Source organism: Dicentrarchus labrax, unplaced genomic scaffold, assembly GCF_905237075.1.
Source record: "Dicentrarchus labrax unplaced genomic scaffold, dlabrax2021, whole genome shotgun sequence".
NCBI lineage: Eukaryota > Metazoa > Chordata > Actinopteri > Moronidae > Dicentrarchus > Dicentrarchus labrax.
Genome location: NW_026136715.1, coordinates 18805184 through 18826993, shown reverse-complemented (window position 1 = coordinate 18826993; position 21810 = coordinate 18805184). Strand labels below are relative to the sequence as shown.

Here is a 21810-nt window from a genome sequence, read left to right as displayed (position 1 = left end):
TTGCATCTCAGTTGCCCCCTCCTCTGCTCAACTGATACGCAGCAGATTAAAAGCTGAAGGTGTAGGCACAATATACTTCTAGTTACATGTTTGTGAGGCCAGATGCGTGAGGCTTTGTGTTGTGAGCATGTGAGTATATGATGATTTCACTTCATGATAACCCTCAAAGGCTGCTCAGCAGATAACACGGAGAGAGCTGCTGAGCCACTTTGCACACAATTGGAATCCAGTCATTGATTTTTGTTGGACTTTATTTTCCTCTGACAGTCACAAGGCCATTTCATGAAATGGTAACAAATGCCTTTTAATGCCAGTGAAGAGGGAGGCTGCAGCAGTTATATTGGCTATAAAGAACATCGTGTGCCTCCGCCCAGTACCGAATGGTTTAAGATTAGAAATCCAAGGATGAGAGATGACTCAGCAATTTCCCCATTCCGGAAAAAAGAAACTCAGGGAGAGAATCTGAGAAAATATATAATCGTGTCATTTATCATGTGAAGCTGTGGGTTGTAAAGTTATTTAAAGAATCGTGCTGGTAAAATTGTCTGCTGGGGTGTATGAGAAATGATTTCAGGGCAGTTCCCTAAATGCTTGATGACCTGGAAGAAGGGAATTTTATGACAAAGGGCTTTTACCATCTAAAATGAGGTCATGCTAGTAGGATACCGCCAATATTATCATTCTGGGCTACTAAGCTTCCAACCATGAAAATACAAAAACAGTAACTTACAAGAAATGTACACAGACCACATTAACTAAACAATCCTTGCTAGATGGCAGACTACAACATATTAATTACGATATTCTGGCTCCAGACCTGCTGGGACATGCTAGCCTGAGTGTAAGGTAACTAGGAAGTGGTCCAGCTGCAGCTCAGGCCCAGACACTTATGAAGATAAAGTGCTAATCAGCAGGCCTGTTGGGTTTCCTAATTAAAAGAATGTACTTGGCACGCGCTGGCTATTTACACTACATTAAGACAACATCAAATCACACTACAGGGACTGGGGAACAGCAGGAAATTAGCTTTCTGTGACACGCATGGCTTGGAATGCATGGTGATATTGTAAAAAAAATAAAATATTTACATCTAAAAAGCAGTTCAGGTGACATTACTGGTGCTCACTTTGTATGTTTCGGCATCCCGCACAAGCACACACATTTTTTAAGTTTTGTGATGCCTTGAGGGGATGAGCTGAGAGCACTATCCCTTAAATGAAAATCAATGGAAGCAGCCAGTATCTCTCTTTCTCGCTCTCTCTCTCTCTGCAGTCAGTTTATATACAATACCTCAAAGGACAGCAGCACCACCTCACAGTGCCAAGAAGACGTCAACCGTTCAATGTTTATGTGAGAAAGAGATGTGAGTAAAACTGAGACAATGAGAGAAAGATTAGAAATTCATTTTACTTGTGTGTGTGTGTGTGTGCGTGCAGTCAACATTTTATCACTGCAGCTCTTTTCTGTGACTTGTAAACAAAGTGGTGTCCATCTTTTTAATGCCTGTCTTCAGCACCGCCTAACTGCCCTTTGTTACAACACACAATGCACGTGTTAATGGAAACCCTCTCCTCATAAATTCCCACTTTCCCGTTTTCCTATTCCCATGATTTTTTCCCCAACACTGCAGCTTGCACTGCAAAACCTTGAAACAACCTCATACGAAAGATTAGCCCACGAGTCACAAAGTGTAACCTAGTGTAGAGAAAAAACAGCCAGTGAACTGTGAAGAGTAGAATGAAAGAATGGTCAGAACAGGGAGTTATTACAACCTACACTATAAAAAATAATGGAGGGAAATGTTGTGGTCATGTAGTTGTAATAGAAATCTAAGTCATTATAAAACATTGTGTAGGGTAACCCATTTCTGGATCACATTCAGCAGAAATCTGCTGTAATTTTCTCCACAAGCCAATCAGTGAAGTTGAAGTAGATGTTTTCCTTCAGCTGTCAAAGGCAAGAGCATTTTTCTGCTCTACAGTATATAATTCCGTGTTCAATTACATTTCAACATACATACACATAGACATACAAATGGTTGTTCATATTACGTCTATCAGGCCCTTCAGAACAAAAAGAGCCCTGCATTAAAAACAGACAAGTGGTGTGGTGTGTTGCTATAGGTACCAGCAAGAAGATCAGTGGTGGAAACTAAGTATAGTTACTCAATTATTGCACTGTACTTAAGTACAGATGTCAGGTACTTGTACTTTACTTGATTATTTCCATGTTATGCTACTTTATACTTCTAATAAACTACATTTCAGAGGGATGATATTGTACTACTTACTGCACTACATTTATTTGAGGTTATAAACATACACTGTAATCAATATATAAAGTATACTGTAAATATACTCAGGAAATATGAAAGATAGTTAGATAGATAGGTCTAGATAGATAGGTTTTTATAGATAGGTAGTATTATTAGACATCCAAGTGAGATACAACTTTATCCATTACAACACAAATGGTGTTCACATCATATTTTAAAGAACACTTTTTTAAAAATTGACAGGGCCAGTGTACATAATGAGATACTTTTTGTCACAATGCTGTCAATGTGAACACAATGTTAGAGTATAATAAGTAAAAATGACATGTCAGTGCATACTTTACCTAAATGGGTCAACCGCAGAAAACTGCAGGGGTTTAACTAGGAATGTTGAGGTCCCAGGTTTGTTGTGACCTACAAGAGGATGTCATTTCCTCTCCCATAACCTCCTTCATAACCCCCACCTTTTTACTCTTTTACCTCAGGCAAATATGTGTGGAGGGTGGATCAACGTCAAAATGTCAACTTGAAGTCTTTTGTTTGAAACGGGACCTAATGGTGTGCAACCTTATATTGTTGATCTACCGTGAGTCTAAAAAGTTGCTGCACTTTATATCATCTATTGCTTACTCGTCTGGATTTCTCATTCTATGTACTCAACCTGACCGGCTCCTTCAATCTCCCACCTTCAAACCTTCATGTTTCGTAATCAGCGAAAAGGAACTGCCAGCCAACAGGTGCCACTCAGCTCTCTTCCAGATCTGCCAGCTCCGACAGCCACCGTCCCTCTCCGCCATCAACTCCACTGCCAATTCACTACTGCCAGACGCCTGCTCAGATTAGCTGCCCATGGGCCTTTTTAACAGCCATTTGAAGGGCAAGCAGAAGGTATTACAACCAGTGACCGGTTGGACCAGTTGGCGGTCAGCCTCATGTCAAGACTCCAAGGTGGAATTCAGAAATAGAAAATACACCTCTAGTGGCACCTTGGTGCAGTGCTGCACAGGGGTGTAAATCCAAAACCCAATGAGGTGTAGGTGTTAAGTGAAAAATGTAGAATGTTTTATTAAAACTGCTAAACAAAAACACGCACTAAACACAATATACTGTATAAAGTGACTATAGACACGTGTTAAGTACTATACTGCAAAACATGTATTTTAGTAGTTATGTTGTGCATTGATTAAAAGGAACAGCAGTGAAGAAGCACCACGTCTATTCTGGATGTCTAATCTCCTCAGGGTGAGTCCAGACACCCTGCAAAGCAAGTGTATTCCTGCTTACATGATCATAGCTGAGGGTTGTAACTAGTGCTGATGGGTAAATCGTATTTTCACTGTCATCGCATATGAGCATATGCGATAAACACATAGCAAAAGACTGCGATGAGCAAGAAAAATAGTTTCATTTAGGGATGGGTACCGAAACTTGATGTTAAACGGGCCTCGGGGCTGAAGACCGTAACATTTATTGTCACGCTGCAGTCCCGCTAGAGTTGAGGACAGCTATGCTCATTATTAGAAGTAAGTGCAATAAAACGTTTGTGAGTAAAAATACTTTATCAATACATACATTGTTCAATAAGCATAAACGTGTAAACTGTAGAAAAACAATATTCTATTTGGCTCTGTCCGCAGACTCTCAACCACCTATATTTTACAGCACAGTGCACTACCTTGGCCGACAGAGAATTGTTATAAGCTAAAACAAAAGCCATCTCTTTCCAGTAAGATATTACTGAGTTGACATAGTTGTTGTAAACATTACTGTTGCTGCTAGAAACACAATTTAGTTATATTTAAAGTATTCAATTGTTATACAGTTAGGAATTTAAAGACAACTAGGCAGACACAGGAACTGTATAGCTAATATACACACTTCAATATCTCTTTATTTATTGCAAGTCATATTGTCATTGCAATATTGAACAATGTTACTGTCTATCACAGCTTTTCCTCATATTGTGCAGGTTGTAGTTGTAACAAAACAGTCAAGCACAATGCCCACATCACTGCAGAGGCTGCACATATCCGCTTGTTGATCTCATGCTCTGTCTTCGCACCGTAGCCTCAGATCCGGAATGCATGGTCCAGTGAAGCCAACAGAAACACTTCATTGGCAGTAAGCAGAAATGCAAACTTTGGCAGAGCCCAAACGCCCACAGACACAGCTCTCACTCCAGGTATACAAGGACAGAATTTGTCAGATTAATTGTCCTAGTACAACCACAAACACCCAATGGGACATGCTTAATAAGCCTTCTCCAAGTCTTCAAAACACATATACTGGGTGAGCAAAGTCCCTCCAGCACCCCTGCAAGACTAAAAGCTGGACCACACTTCACAAACCAGGATGGAGCTGGCATGGAACCAAGCCTTGAAAAACCTCCTAACAGCTTCCCTAACCACTGCTGGCTAACAGTAAGTTCTTGGGGTTACACTGGGTGATACAGATCAATCAGTTTACATTTCTGGTTTTGATGGGAAATGTTTAAAATAACACACACAAAAAAAGAAAGGTATTAAATATATCTTAAGAAAGTACACAAATATATGTCAAAATACATTTGGTGTGACTTGGTGATACTATTACCAGCAGACTGAAGGCTCGTTGAGCAATCAGATGAAGGTCACTGAATGCACATTTGCTGTTTCTGGTCCATTTGCTAAAGAGAAAGTGATGTGCTTACAACAAACATTTCAGACAGTCTGAGACCTGGCAATTTTGGATGCATTGATAGTGCGCATCACACACATTCAGCCTTGCAGCGGGCACACTGCTTAGCAACCGTCACTCTAATAAAATTAAGAAAAACACAAAAGTGTGTGCTAGACTTATGTGTGCTCAGGAATATTTTTAGACCTAGTATCTAGTATATAGTTGCCAGAGCATATAAAAAATTGATTGATTGACTCAACTGCACTGCTCCAGATCTAAACTTAGATCAAAATGCAATATATGGCAAAGTTAAATGGGAAGAGGGAAGTAGAAAACAGCGAGAGCAAATAATGCTTACTTTGATGACTTCTCAAATTAAGTCCTTTTAATCTAGGCCCCTTGAAATTTTACTTTTTGACTTTATGACCTATACTTGTTGGCAGCCCTCTTTAATGAAGCAGTTAGAAAGTGACAGCAGATAATCAGACTGCTGCTCTGCTCCCTTTGTCAGTTTCAACCTCTCAGTAGCCTTTAATGGAAAGGCCAGAGGCACAGAAGCACACAGAAAACCGCTTTATCCATGAACATTGCATCACAATTTCTGAGATTTCGTCTGTGGTGCCACAGTGTGAAACGCCCATTACATGTCAATGATGATTATGTCCCCTGCAATCTCAAGTCTATATTACCTTCTCTCTGTGGTTGTGTGAGCAGTCTGACTGGTTATGTCCACACTCTGCAGGATTTTGATCATGACCACTACCAAATCTGATTTTGAAGATAAATACAAACAATATTTCCAGTCACTCCATTATAGCATAATTACATGATGAGTCAAATTAAAAAAGCCAAGTCTAATCATTGTGTCTGAACATTTCTGAATAGATATTTTGAATGTGTGTAAATTACAAGAGAGAGGCCTGAGATATTGTTGCTGGAGGAGATTTAAGTGCCACTCTCCCAATGGCTATAAGAGGGCTTTCAGTGGGGGCAGGTATTTTGGAAAGTGTCAGCGCATGAGAAAAATGGCAGTTCTCAGCAGAGACCACTCCACACATGCACCTACACCCACACATACACCCTCACATTCTCCCTTTCTTTATTGTTCTCTTGTTCATTTCTGTCTCTCTCTACTCCCCCTTCGCTGTATGATATTCTCTCGTTAATCAGAATACATTCACAAGTGACACGATGTCCTTATGCAATCTTTCACCTTGTCCTCCTCCTCACAGTGCTTTTCGCTGTTTTTTCCAACTATTTTTGCCTCTCCCTCTCTGTCTCTCCTTGCCTCCTAAGCCTATTTTTTTCTGGACGCCCTGTTTGACCTCTTTGTACCGACCTTCCTATTTAAACAAGCCCACAAGCCGAGCTTCACCCAGCTAGTGACATCATTGCCAGTTAATGTGCAGAAGCAGCACCTGTCTCCATAATGATACAGTGCTCACTGCTTACGTTTGTTTCCCCTCTCCTTCCCTGTCTCTCTGTCTCTCTCTTACTGCGGACCTGAGATGAATTTGCTGATAACACAGCCCCTCAGTTCCCTGTTCCCATTCTGATGAAACTTGTGGTGATATACATGGCCTTGGCCACTGCAGGGGTTGTTGGTGTGTGTGTGTGTGTGTGTGATTGTGTTTTTCCTGAGTCTGCACATTTACAACACCCAGGAAATGACCGAAGACCTAATGCACCAGCTGGTTCGTGCTGAAAGAGAGAGTGTCACATGTGCTCATACAAACGTACTTAACTTAAAAATGTGCATGGATCGGTCCATATAACTAATATCAGGTAGATGATCTGCTCTGTTCAGTTCCAAATAACTCTCAAAGAACAAATGTACACAATTGTAATCAAATCTTTCAGCATGCAGTGCGCCCTGGTAGCTCGCCAGGTAGAGGTCCTTGCTGCTGCGGCCATGGGTTCAACTCCAACCTGTGGACCTTTGCTGCGTGTCATCCCCTCTCTCTCTCTATTACTATCAACTATTGATTAAAGGTGCTGAGAAGTAAAAGTAGTACTCCATTATGAGTCCAGCATTGAAAAGCTTACTAGATCTAGCTGTGTAGTTGCTGATTGCAGATCCCTTGGTTCACCCTCCCCTTCCAAGTGCAAAGGAGAAACTATCTAAAGCCAGTGGGTTTTTCCATTCTGGGCGACTGTAGAAACATGGCAGTCCAACATGGCAGCCTAAAAGGCTGTAGATATAAAAGACTAATTTGAAGGTAACAAAAACATAATGATTCTTACTATCATTGATTAAACACTAATGAAAACATAGTTATACACATCATATTCCATTTCTGTCAAGAGATCCTTCAAAATGTTGCAAACTGGACCTTAAAAAGGTAAAAGATAAATGTAGTGGAGTAAAGAGTAAAATAGTTAATTCTCAAATGTAGTGTATAAATGATCAGAAAAATGAAAATACTCAAGTACAAGTACCTCAAAACTGTATACATACAGTACTTGAGTAAATGTATTTAGTTATATTCGATCACTGCAGATCAGGACCACATATGGTAACAAGCTTGCACACCACACTAACCAAAAAGCCAGCAGTGTTCTCTTTTTTTTTTTTTTTTTTGTCAAACAATGACTTGTGAACACTCTAAGTATCATCACAACATCGACAGACGCTAATAGGAGAGAAGAGCGAATTGGCAGCCAAACAGACCCCTAAGCAGGACACTCTAATGAGGAAAAAAAGGAGCCCTTGGGGCTCTCTGGGTGACACTAGAGATCCATACTGGAGTTGGCAGCCTTACAGCATCCACAATCCAAAAGATGCGTTTGTACTGGTGCCATGGTTAGCTACTTTTCCTCTCTACAAGACTCCAGCTCCTTGAAAGAAGCTTTTGTCATGAAAGGGCTGGAACACGGAAACAGACTACAGATAAACTGCTGTAACTGTGTTTGTCTGGAGAGCTGGTGATGCTGACGTGAGACACGTTTGACCACCCACTTGAACAAGAGTCTGGAAATAAATAAAGACTTTTCGGGATGATTCATGGTGACGCAGGAGACTGAACACTAACAGCAGATGACTATGAAGCATGATAATATTCACTGTTGACCACTGGAGCCATATTGTAGCATCGGTCCATATAACTAATATAAGGACTGGAAGGTATGAATGTATTAAATGCAAAAGCAATAACAATTCAGATTATCCTACGAATGCCATGAAATATATACAAGCAACTACTGACTCAGCTCACTGAATTGAAATATTTTATGAATTTGCATCAGTTTGTTAGTGTAAACAGCTGGGGCAAGAGGTTTAAATGTACCTTAGGTACAATTATAAGTTGGTTGTAGTAGAGTCAGGAAGAAACTATGAAAAAATGTGGGAGTAAATTGATCATTCAAACAAATCTTGAGTTATGAAAGATTAAAACTGAACTTTAAATTACCCCTATTTTTAACAGCATTATTTTGTGTATATATTCTTACTTCCCTTCAACAAGAATTGAATAAAATGTAAATAAAGTTTAGTAAAATTTCAAACTTTTTAAACACAGATTATATCAAACTTGCATTTACTGACACCATACTGAGTTGTTACATTGTTTTCACAGATACAATTTATGTATTTATACTTTTCAGCCAGGACTATTATTTACTCCCTGTATAATTACTGTGCACACTGCAGTGAGAGTTATAATTTCTGCCCTGCTGGTCCACCAAAGCATGCAACCAGAAGCCAAACTGCAAGAATACAAACTGCACAACATAACAAGCAGTGGTCAATTATTTGTTCTGTTCCTGACTCAATAATAATGTGCACACAGAGTACATTAAGAAGCAGCATTTGTTATAGTGATTATTTGAAAAGCTGCCTGTGTTGTTTTTCAAAGGACTTGCTGGGTTCATTAGCCGCTGTTAGCTAGAATAATGTGTAATGGATGCCTATTGCTCCAACGACAGGTGCAAGCAGCAAATACTGAGAAGGGAGAGGAAGTGATGACTGCAGATGTACTAATATTAGCTACGATTGCTTTCTTTTATCCTTGGTAAAGGCACTTTGTCTCAAACATAAGCTCTTGAAGATTTCCTCAGGGCAAAATGTATTTGCAAGTGCAAGTGCATATTTATATTTATCTATTTTCTCACCACTGCTGATGTTAATTCTTGGATGCATTTGTATGCCCCGCCTTGCTACAACATCCTCCCATGGTGGTACAGCAGGAAGAAAAACGACTTTTAAGACAACCAGCTCTGGTTGAACAGAACTGATAAGGTCTTACCTTTGTCCAGGGAAGCATCCGGAGAGTTGAAGTCCATTAGACTGCTGATTTCAGTCTTGTAGCAGAGGTCAGTGGCCGGAGGCTTCTGCCTTGGCTGGGAAGAGGGATCTAGGAGAAAAGCAAATCATGAACAAGGTTAACTTACTGACGACAAATGAAGGGATTCAGAAAGAAAACAAAGATAGACAGATAGCGGGATTCATCTGCATTCTTGGAAATAAGATTTGAGGTCAAACATGTGTAACAAGATCATGTGAAAATAATAAATAATCTAAAATAAATACAAGAGAATTGACCTGTGACATTTTTGAATATATCTCTCACTGTTTATAATTAGCTTAATGTGTTTCTGTGTGTGTGTTGAAGCCTGTAGAATAGACTTACAATTTTTTTTTCTTACATTTAAAAACTAATGTGGAGACAGCAAAAGCAAAATGATAACGAGATAAAAAGCCTGTATACACCCAAACTGCATGAATGAATGATATATTAAAGTCCTCGTCAGAGTAAGTTTTCCTCCATGCACAGAATGCACAGGGACATTTGGGAAACAAAATGATTAATGCGGCAAACCACACCATCCCTCTCAATACACCCATAATGAACTTTTACTCCTCACTCCTTACACTGTACTAACTCCACAGTAGCTAACCATTCATCAACACAGCTACTGTCTCTGGGGAGAACACACTGCTGTAGCAAAACCATACAAGCTTAAACAGGCACACAAACAAAGTTGTTACTTTGAGACTGCTGCATATAAATATTAGCATTTTTATGACCACAGTGTGATTTGATTTCTGGTGGGGTTCAGTGGTTTCTAATATAGTTTTGGCCAGCCTCACCAGTGGCACGCAGTGAATGCATATTGAATGCATTGCTCCAGGTCAGCACACATAAAAGTGTTTACTAAAATGACTTTGTCACTTCAACATGTGCAGTCCACGTCTACCGCTCTCCCGGTCGAGCCGACAGACGCATGGAGAGCTTTATTCCAAAGTAAAATGCGCAAAAGGTCAATCCAAGTCCTACAAGACCCAATCTTTGAAGAAAAGTTGTCTTTGGTTGGAAAAAATTATGAAAGGATTTAAGATTCTGCTTTGCTCACACACACACACACACAGACACACAGACACACACAGACACACAGACACACAGACACACAGACACACACACACACACACACACACACACACACACACACACACACACACACAGTTAAGTTCAGATTCTAGCAGACTACATCCCTTCCACATCACTCTTCAACCTCTGCTCTTCTCTGGCCTCCTCCTCCTCCTCCTCCTCCTCCTCCTGTTCTTTCTGCCATCACTCCGCCACCCACCCACTAAGATGTTGTTACTGGTTGAATTATTTGCTCTAATTGAGCACAGATGTGCCTGGGTGAAGAGCTCGAGGTGTCTGCTGTCATTATGGCAAGATTAGTCTTCACGCTGGTCGAGATGGACGTTGTATGGCTACGAATAACATCCTGGCTGCCTGTCCCCACCTGAGGTGATTGTTAAGAGCACATGAGGGCTGTTTTTAAAACTACGCATAACACTTTGCCACACAACACCTTGCAAATGTATGAGTTTTCAAACTTGCCCACGGTGCAGCCTTTGGCACCGGGAACACAGTTGTCACTTTTTTGAATAATGTAAAAATTCATAGCGCACACTTATCTGGTATGCTGCCCAGTAGCCTCATGAAAATGTTTTATCTTCCCTGCATCGTGCCCTTGACAAGCTCTCACCAACATTTAGAAACTTACCAAGAGAAAAGAGGGAAGAGTATGGTGGAATAAATGAAAAGGAACAAGTAAACTATGATGGTTGCTTAATGGGAATGGAGAGAAAAATCTGCAATGAAGGAGAGCAGGAAGAATATGCTAGATTGGACTTGACATTTTGTTTACTGTATAAGCAATGAAGTTAGGCTGAAACTAAAATATTAGGTGAAAAATGTTGAAAATGACAGCAGAGAACTTGGTTTGATGTATTACTTAACTCATGCAGTATTTTTAAATTAAAGTTCAACTTTGGCATTTTCATAAATTGTGACTTTCACCTTTTTACGTTTCTTACAAACTGCTTACTGCCACACTGTTGCATCAGAAATAGAAGTGAAAATAGCCTATTAAACCTAAGATAAATGAAATTGCACACACATTTTCTCACTATTAATATGACCTAAATGTGATATTGCAATTGAAACAATACCTTTTTTGTGAGTAACATATTGCCCAATTTGATTACATTGGCTAATCAACAAAAAAAACTATTTTGCATCCGACTATTATGTGAGAGATTTCCCATTATTGCACAGAACACAAAAACAATCCAAATCATGGTTTAGGCACATAGGGAACATTTACTGTGTCACAATTATGAAGGGATGTTTTTCTACGCTGGAATCCTACTTTGAGATATAGACTGTTAAACAATTTTTCCTTTTTGATGACTTGTGTTCCCCGGTAGAGCAATTGGATGTGAGAGGTAAGGAGAGAGAACAGTCAGGCTGCTGTTCTTCTTATTGCTCCAGCTTTCAGACCATGTAGTGATGTGTGCAGCGATGTGTGTATGTGCAAGAGCATCGCAATGAAAATGGCCTTCTTTAAGCTACACTGAGTTATCAAGCAGGTAATTGTAATGTTTACTGGGTCACTGTCCATGCCTCTGAATCAATGTCCTTTTCAACACACTGAATATTTGGGTCTCATAAGGTCCAAGTGCCTCATATTGATCTTATAGTCTTAATCTCAGCTCACTTAAGTTAAAGAAACACTACAGACAGTGACGCACAGAGCAGATACACACACAGTGGGTGGGAGACAAAGACCGGGTGAGATATCAGGGGCCGATAGTATAGAAGAGTTGTAGAAATAATCAAAAACATAATCTCTTTTGTTGCTCTGGCTCCCTGCACTTTCTACCTGCTCTGCCGCACCTGAATGAGAGTGAAGCTTTCTACAAACCTTTACTTATGCTTGTCATATAAATCACATTTGGGGTGATCTATTAAGGATTTGAGATAAGAGTACAATTTCCTCTCTCTGCTTCCATCTTCACTCTGTTCTTTCCTCATTTCCTAACATGCCAGTGGGAATATTATCTGACAGAGACACAAGCTCGCCTAGCATCTCACTGTGAGTGTGGATGCCTGCTGCAGTTTTCTTTTTCAGTCTGGCATAAACTTAGAGAATATATGTAGGTGTACAGAAGTAAACGACTCTTACATTATACATTGTAATTAAAAAAAAAAGAGAGCAGTTTGGAAATTCTCCAGGTTGGTATTGGAAGATCGTCCATCTTTTTCTCATTTAATTGAAATTCCTGAGAACTGTTCCAGTAAATAATTTCAGCTGTCTGAAGCTCCTCTTTTAAGCTACAAAGAGAAACACAGGCCTGTGGGAAATAATTTGATGTTCACATCGCTTTTATCAGCTCTGTCCTTACTGCTTCTTAACATTAAAGTTCTATTTGCTATTATTTCTGCAAAACGGTTTATGTACACACAATAGCAGTGAAGGCATGGATGGTAAAAACTCTTTCAAGATATGCTTTGAAAGTAATGAACTGCACTGCAGCGTTTTGGGTTGGTTTTTTTTAACGCTGCTGAGAATTTATCACACTTTATGGTTTGGCTTCATTTTCCTCACCATCAAACTTCCTCGATTCCCTTTATCAATAATAAGCGGTTTAACCAGCCGAGCACACAACTGAGGGAAAAGGTAATTCTGCTGTGATGAAATAAATAACGATTTGGCCCAGAGACTAAAACAACTGGTACCTCATGTGGCTTTGTAATGATGTAATTATCCAAATCACTGTGTCCTTCCCAAACAGGGTCTACTTGCATTGAAAGAACAACTTTCATACTTAAAACCGTTCCTTCCCAGCGTGAATACCACTTATGGGAAATGTACTTACTATTTAGTCTTAAGCCTGCAGGTACAGAGATGATGTGTGCAGTTTTGGTTAGAATTAGACTGCTATATCAGGCGATATTAGCTCATTGCTAATATTTCGTAATGTCTGTATGTCCGCTGATAAGGACTTAGAAAGAAAAAGAAATTGCAGCACAAAAATAAAGTCATTTAGAAAATGTTTCCGGGACATAGTCTGATAACTGTAATATTTGCTTAGTATTTATTTTTATCTCAATCTTGTAAAAAAAAAATCTAAGGGATCTAATGGGAAAGAAAGACACTATCTTCTGCTACACTGTTATCAAATTTATTTAACTACCATATATCAGTATCTGCTTCAAAAATCCAGTGTTGTTCAGGCTATATTTCTAGTATTAATGTAACTCCTAAGACTCCATGCTTGACTATGAATACCTCCTTACAGTATATGCATATATAAGATAAATGTTTATTGTAAGGCCAAAGTCCAAAGGCAAAAGGTAAAACAGATGCAAAGTGCAGATGCATTCTGACAAACACACATACACACACACACACACACACACACACACACACACACACACACACACACACACACACACACACACACACACACACACACACACACACACACAGTACACTAACTGCATTCATTGGTGTTGTTAGGTCTGTGTCATCTTTAAATTAGTAATGAAATACTCAACAAAAACACTACAGTTTTTAATTTGCTTGTTCCAGCCTTAAATGGAAGGATTTGCTGCATTCTTCTTTTATATCATTGTAAACTGAATCTTTTTTGGTTTTGAGGCGTTGGTTGGACAGGTCAAGTCTGTTACATTTAGGACAATATAATGGTAGAAATTGAATATCATATTCATAGGTATGTTTTCATTCGTGTATAATGAAAATAGGAATCGATGTGGTTTTGTAACCTTAGAGTGAGCCGTTTTTAACAACAGAGGGAGCAGGTCCTCGTCTACAAAGTCCGCCATCTTGTTTTTAAAGTAGCCAATAAGGGACAAACCTAGTGCTGTGTTTTTTATGCATTTCATTGCCACACTTGCAAGGGGAGGGTGAAACAATGGAGCAATCTGTAACTGCAACACTAGATGCAACTAAATCCTTTTCCCCCTGGTTAACACACTTTTTGTCTGACCATGAAAACTGTTCTTCTTCAGAATGAGAGAGACAACAGATGTGCATCTTCAGTGACTCTACCTGACTATTGATTCCTATGGGAGTCTGATTCTAACCTTTCCAATGGTGCAGTAAAACTTGAATGGAGGACTCAGCCTTTGTCAACAAGAGCCCCCTGTTGTTCCTCTTCTCAGTGGGGATGAAACACAAAATCCTTGTCAGAGAGGGATGCATCTCCCAAAATAAACTATTCCCTCAGAATAAAGGCAGCCAAGCCTCCTTTGCCTCACTGAGTCTGGAGGAAGATTTAGTTCAAACGATTGTGCTTTTTTTTTTTTTTTTTAAGAACTCATACATTTACTCATAGGGAACCAAATATATAGTAGTTGGTCAAAAAACACTAGTTTGACACCTTAGTTTGAATGTTGTTACTGTGCGTGCCACTGAAAATAGGTCTCATTTAATATTTCTGTTTCCCAATGCACATTTTTCATTTTACTTTAATGGAGTACGGAGGTGGGAAGTATTACCATTTATTTACATAGGCATTTACATGTCTGTCTCTGCACAATGAACTGTATAATCGGCCCATGAACACTGCAATGATTACTGGTTTGGCCGTTATATATCAAAGCCAGTTAGGTGTAATGTTCTCAGCTGTTGGCACAAACACTAGCAAAACATTCCTCTTCTCTTTTTCTCGCTGTAAGGTTGTGGCAGTGCCAACCACTCTCAATGGAAGACATTAACCAGGCATAATGATAACAGACCTCATCTTGTGGAAGACCTTGGTACTTATACATAGCAAGCAGAGGACTCCTGTGCTCTTTTAAGGTATGGAATGATTCAATAAAACCACCAATGTACACTCAGTTACTGGAGCAGAATGCAGTACTCTGCTTTCACAGCTCAAGTTCACAAGTTTGTGGAGATTACTGGAGACCTAATTCAAGTAGTCACAGCTGTAATGAGCTGAACTCCTGTATGGCTAAAGTATAAAACTTCCCATATTGTAATGTTCTAATGGTCCTAAAGGGAAGATCGAGATGAATTACTAGCCTTCATGGTTGGACAGTTCTCTCTCCCCGTGTCTCTCACATTCCTGTCACCACCCCTCTCCCCTGAGTCCTCTATTCTTTCTTAGCTGACTGACTCCACCACTCCCAACGTCACCTCTCTCTTTTCCTTCCTCATTTTCTATCCTTTCTCTGTCACTGTTTAATGGGGTTCCCCGAGCTCTTCTCTCTTCTCAGCCAGCCATATTTTATCTGCTGGCACAGCGCAGGAAAAGACGACGGCTGGAACAAAAGAAGGCCCTAATGAGTAGTGGAGGTGATTAAGGAATGAATAGGCGCTGTTGCTGGAACCTTCACCAATCCACCCATGTTCCCCGGCTCGGTCTGCAATCTGCAGATAGGCACTGCCTCTCTTTTCTTACGTCTGCCACCCGCCTTTAATTGCACTGACATTCTCTGGTCTCGAGGCTGCCGGACTTGTGATAAAGCTTGCGTATTCATGCATTAATCACCACCAGCCAGGACAGGCCTTTTCCCCCCTGCATCACCTGCCTCAAGACCCCAATTCAAGGTGCCCTATAAATATCCAACAGATAAATGGAACTAATGGACCAGGGGCGTGATTGTGCGGAGCTAGCGGTTAACGTTTAGCCGCCCACACTAACCATCCCTGATCTCAAGACGACTCGTTGTCAATTCATATTGAAATGAACGGCTGCTGTATGTACTAGGCGGGCTATTCAAAGGAAGTGTGTAGGCAGGGGATGTTATTAGTTGGCGTAAGGAGGACTCGGGAGAAAATGAGCTGCTGCCCGAGAGACTAAACCGAGGAGTAGAGGGCTTTTGTTAGCACGTGAATGTCATTTTCACAGTGGCCATCAGAGGAATGAACACATCACCAATGTATGCAGAGTGAAAAATGGCCCATTTGCCGAGCTCCATGAGAGATCACAGAGACAGGTGCCTGCAAGCACTACAGCTTTAAAATGGCCTGAGCATGGCCACTTCAACAGCATTTGTCCCTAGAATCAAAGCACTTGGGGAGATGGAGAGCTGTGTGACAGCTCCTATCAGTAAACTGAATGGTGATGAAACTTCGTCCACTTACAACATGCTGCATTCAGGTCTCATCTGATAGGCTTTAAATAATACCTGAACTCCACCACCTCCAGTATGTTCTCATCTTCACTGATGCTCTTGAACAGACTGTTGTAGCTGCAAGGGTGTTTATATTATGCATACAGAGATAATGAGAGATTATAAGTAGATATGTAGATAACATGCAACGCTCAACTGTTAGAAGATGAGACAGCTGTTAATTGATCTGCCAGTGTTTATGTGTGAAGATCCAAAGTGTGGTAAGAAGATGGAGGAATACATTTAAGAATGTACTTTAATGCATTTTATTTCACAGATCAAACACAGTTATAGTATAGTTTGTTGGTGAACAATCAAAAGTAATGTTTTGCAACAATAAGGAGAAAGGCAATTGTCATAAAAGAATAATTCGACATTTCGGGATATATGCTTCTTCACTTTATTGCTGAGAGTTCGATGAGAAGATCGATATCATCCCTCATGTGATCATTACGCCAATGAAGCAGATTTCCCAAAACTATTCCTTTTTAAATCTAGAATATTCCTTTAGTCAAACCATAATACTGTATTAATGATATTCTGACAAAATGTAATTGTACAATATTAGCTAAATGCACCCTGGGACTTGGCATTATGCCACATTACTTTAACCAACCACGTTATAATAGAAAACAGAGAAACTGTGGATACTTAATAAACTAATTCAAAATTTGCCTCGAGAATGAATATGAAGATATTTGAATAATTATCCCAATGCAATTATGCAAAAAACCTAGAAGGTAAAATTGAAAATAAATCCTCTTCAGCGCCCCTCAATTTGTTCAGAATCAATTTAATAAATACCATCTACACCAAATGTGTTTTATGAGCAGCTTTTAACAGCAATTATGACTCAAAGGCAGTGCAAAATTATTCAAGCGTAGTATTCTCCAAAGGACCTTGGGAGGCTGTTGTTCTTTTTCATATCCCCTTGTCTTAGAAAAGCACATTGAACAATGGTGTTAGGTGCATTGTTGGCAGCTTATCTTATAGTGCGGCTAAGTGTAATGTTATATAATATTATAATCTGCTTTCATAACATATGATCTGAAAAGCTACTTAAATACCAAAGTGTTTGGGGTGGAAATTGTATATTCTACTTTTGTCACTTTATTGGGTTTCTAATTGAGTGTCTTGCATTGGGAAGCAGGTCTGACATAAATGGTTCAGTCATTAAAATTGTACTGCCTCCTCAAATCCATGATCGAGTCTAGATTAAGAGTTAAAGATGTGGATGTCCACTGAGGCTGGACTTTGGCGTCTAACATCACAGGACCTTGATGGACTGGTCTTCATCATTTTGATAATACAAAAATTCTGTCTCCTTTCAGTTGTCATGAACAGGGAATTTAGCTATAGGGACCAAAACCGTTTTTTGTACCAGGCTGTTAACATGTTTATTTCTGCTGTAACGTTGGGCATTTAAATATGGGGAGTTTAGCTGCCAGACACAGAGGTTGTTGCTTGGTGCAGACCCATAGCGCATCACTTAATTTCATAATTTACTCAGAATTTGATTGACAGTTGGTTCAATCATCTTCACAATCGTCTAACTAGCACATTTCACCATATTTCCATAATGTTCTGGCTGAATGAAGTAGGTTATTGCTAGAGCTATATTAGCTATTGGATGATTACAGTCTCTTAAGATCGTGGTTTACTTATGTATTTTGAATGGATACTGAATTTCAGATTATTAGGTTTTCCATTTCTGAAAATATCCTGTTGATATAAGGCTGTCAAACTAGTGGAGACAAGAAATGAAGGCTTTCAAGATTGGGAATAATTCACAAAACTAAAACATGATTGAAACATCATGTGCAAAACTGTTAAACAAGAAAAAAGACTTGCACCACTTGCAAGGCTGTCATCATTATGCATATTCAAAAAATACAGGTTATCCTGTACAGCTACAGACTGTCAGTACCAGATGCTTAAAGCATCTACTTTAATAATCAGTTTAAGTACAGAGAGCACAGAAACAGCTACACACTAATTTAATTTACTGCTCCTGATGTTTAAACTTGTTTTTTATAAAATTGGTCATCAGAACAATCAGAAAATTGGAAGTAGTAGGCAAGAGTAACAAAAGGTTTCTACTTATTTACACAAAAGAAAGCTATTGTAGGTGTGTTTCACAGCAAAAACTTGGTTAATGACGGGTGGCAAAAATAATGAATAAATCTACAATCATTCAAAAATCTGCCTGACCTCCTCCAATACTGAGGTCTAACAAAGGAATACGAGCAGCAGGGAATCTGCTCTGAGGCTTAGTGTGCCAGCGAATGCAAGCAGACAGACAGACGGAACTGAGCAGGAGAAAGATTAAATGAGAGCAGACATGTCGATGCTGAGAGGGTGAGGGACGGCAAAGGGAGGAAAGACAGAGAAAATGAGACGAACCGAGAGACACAGGGAGTAATGACCAAGTAGGAAGAAGGTTAGGAGAGAGAGATGGCAGGAAATAAAGACAATAAAGATGAAGATGAAGTTTCCATCTCCTCAATCAACGAACAATGTAATTACAGAGTGGGTGGGAATGATGGAAAGAGCTCGGCTGCTGATATAGAGAGGAAAAAGCGAGAGATCACAAAAGAAAAAGAAAACTGTCCTCATCTGAGTACGTGTACGTGTTTGTACCATACATTTTCACGTCCATCTTAAAGGAACATTACGTAACTTAACTGTCATTTTGATGCTACACAGAGTTTTCTGATAGACAGTAAAGATACTGCTGTGAAATGTAGCCGCTATTAGCTAGTTAGCTTAGCCGTACTATCTGGGACTTGGTGCTCAGAGCACTGTGGGAGTGTTGGTGTTTACACTGGTAGCACAGAGGCTTTGGACTGCCAGGAGGAGCGGTGCCAGAACCGGAGCCAGGCAAGCAAGTAATGTAATCAGGCTCAACAGCTTCTATGGGCACAGCTAATGGCAGAGGCAACGAGGACTGAGAGGACGACGGAGAAAAGAAGAGAGAAGCCGCTGGGCAACAGCAAATCTCTGAATGACTTTTAGTCTTTAGATCTTTGTGTAGGGCTGCCCCTCAAATAGTCGACTTAGTTGTTTGTCATTGAGGAGAGTCTAAGTCGGATAGTCGCAGAAAAATGTAAAGACCGAACTCTGTTCGGGAGCAGCACCTTGTTACTGGGGATGCTAACTGGGCTAGCTGCTGCTACTAGCTAGTTAGCGGTCCTACTAACTGACTGTACTCAGACTGGGAGCTTGAAGGACAGGGGTACTTTAAACACTACTAACATAGGAGTGGGTGACCCAGCGGCTCAGAGCCTCAACGGAGGCCAGCTGACTTACAGCGGCTCCGACCAGGACTAATTCTGGGGATGAAGACACGGTGGGTTCAGGCAGAAGGAGGGGCGAGTTTGTAGGGAGTTCATTTGTAAGTAACTGTTAATGTCATCGTTTCTATCGATACTGTCCATATTTACGACAAAATCGCAAATACCAAAACTTACACAGTGCTGCTTTAAATGCAGAGAATATCAGACCTTTACTGGTTACATTAGTGTCAGACCTTTATTTCTATATTTTAGATAATAAGAAGCCTCCTTGTGTTCAGGTCCTGTTTTAATTTGCTGTCAGTGCTGTCTTGGCAAATTCATTTGAATGTATCAACGACACATGCTCAGACTTTGCCTCTCTTTCACTCAGTTTCTTATGTTAACAGAAATTCTCAATTAATCAATTATTTATTTAACTGATTTATAACAGCGTTATCATCAATGGAACTCAATACCTATTTTACAACTAAAGCCTTCCATTATTAGCTCAAATGGCTTAACCCTTCACCTTTTCTGATTTTTATTCTGAAAACATCTATTGGGTTTCATTGACAGTAGCTAAACACTGAATGAAATCATAGAATAAGGCAGTAGAGCTGACTGGAATGAATTTGTAGAATAAGAAAATGATAGGACTGACCTTTTATGTGAAAATGTACAGGGTATACACAGTATGCATGTGTGTGTGCTTATGTGTGAGTCTAATAGCAAAAATACTTATTGTGCGGCTCAATACGTCTCACCTAAGCAGCTGGGAGAAAAAGATAAACACACACACACACACACACACACACACACACACACACACACACACACACACACACACACACACACACACACACACACACACACACACACACACACACACACACACACACACACACACACACACTTTCCATTATGACATAAAGCACCCAGTCCTCTCCAACTCATCCCAGACAGTAACAACTCTTCTATCCCTCTCTGATGAGAGCCTTTCAGCTGAGGCTCTCCTCCGTTCCACTTTCTCCCTTCACTCTCAAAGGCGCTAACACCTGACAAATACCCATCTCTGTTTCCTCACTTTCTCTTTCATCCACTGACTGTAGATCATTTTTCTCACACCCTCCTCCTCCTCTCCAAACCAACCCCTGCTGCCGCCTCCAAATCTCAGCTCATTCCTTGTCTTCTGTCTCTGCTTCCACTCAACCCTCTGCACATTCAGCCGTTCCTGACTTCATCCTCGTTTCTCATCCATTTTTATCCCCCTCACTCTTGGTTTGTCTCTGTGTTGGCTCTCCTTTCCGTCTTCCTCGCACTTGCATTTTTGCATTTGTCTTTTTAAAATGTGAGATAGCTTAATGGGAATATTCAGAGCAGACCGAGCTGTATTTCTCCTGTATTTATTTCTTCCTCTGCCTCTCTACCACACAAACAAACTGTGTTTCAGTCTGTTTATCTCCAACCTTTAACACTCTGTCTCAGGCAATTTTGGGGAAATGAGGCGAGCATCAAAAGCCAATATTGAGTGATGACAGTTAACTACCATCCAAGCACAATAACAACACCAACAGAATATGTGAACAAGAGAAGAACAGAATAGATGGCAAATTGATGGTTTCTGTAATGTGTGTGTCTTTTGTTCATGATGTTCATAGTTACCAGCAAAGGGCACTTTGTGGAAAATGTGAACCGATGCAGAGTTTATGGACACCGGAGAATCTTCTTAGGCTAGTGGCTAATGTCAATAGGGCTGTAATGAGCCATTTTTGTTTTTGCAAGATACTTTGTAAATCTATTTTACATTATATTGGGATTTCTTTCTAATCTAACATGACTACAATCAATAGGTTTTTTATTTATTAAACCACATTTTTCAAAGATTTTACCCTTTACCCAACTCTCTGTAGTCACATTTTGACTTGTAGTTTAACTCCGCCTTCAATTCTGTGCTCTAATTTAATATCCAAAAATGACCTTAAAATCTAGATGTTTGGCCTTCTGGCTTGATAAAATTGCGTAAAATCTGGTTGTTATCTGAGATGATATTACTGATTCAACATTGAACTGAAGATTAAATAACTTATGTATCTTTGCAAAAACATCATGGTGATGTCCATAGAGGTTGAGTTCTGTCCTGCCCGCCTGGTGCATGTTTTTA

General features: G+C 39.9%; 1 protein-coding gene across 2 annotated transcripts in view; it reads right to left on the bottom strand.

Moving 5' to 3' along the window:
• The window catches only part of LOC127377764 (kazrin-like), a 163111-nt gene that overhangs the window by 35853 nt on the left and 105448 nt on the right, over positions 1-21810 (bottom strand). For both annotated transcript variants that reach the window (XM_051425942.1, XM_051425943.1), the window contains exon 4: positions 9178-9285. In XM_051425942.1, coding sequence (XP_051281902.1) covers positions 9178-9285 — 108 coding nt within the window. The remainder of the gene's footprint in view (positions 1-9177; positions 9286-21810) is intronic.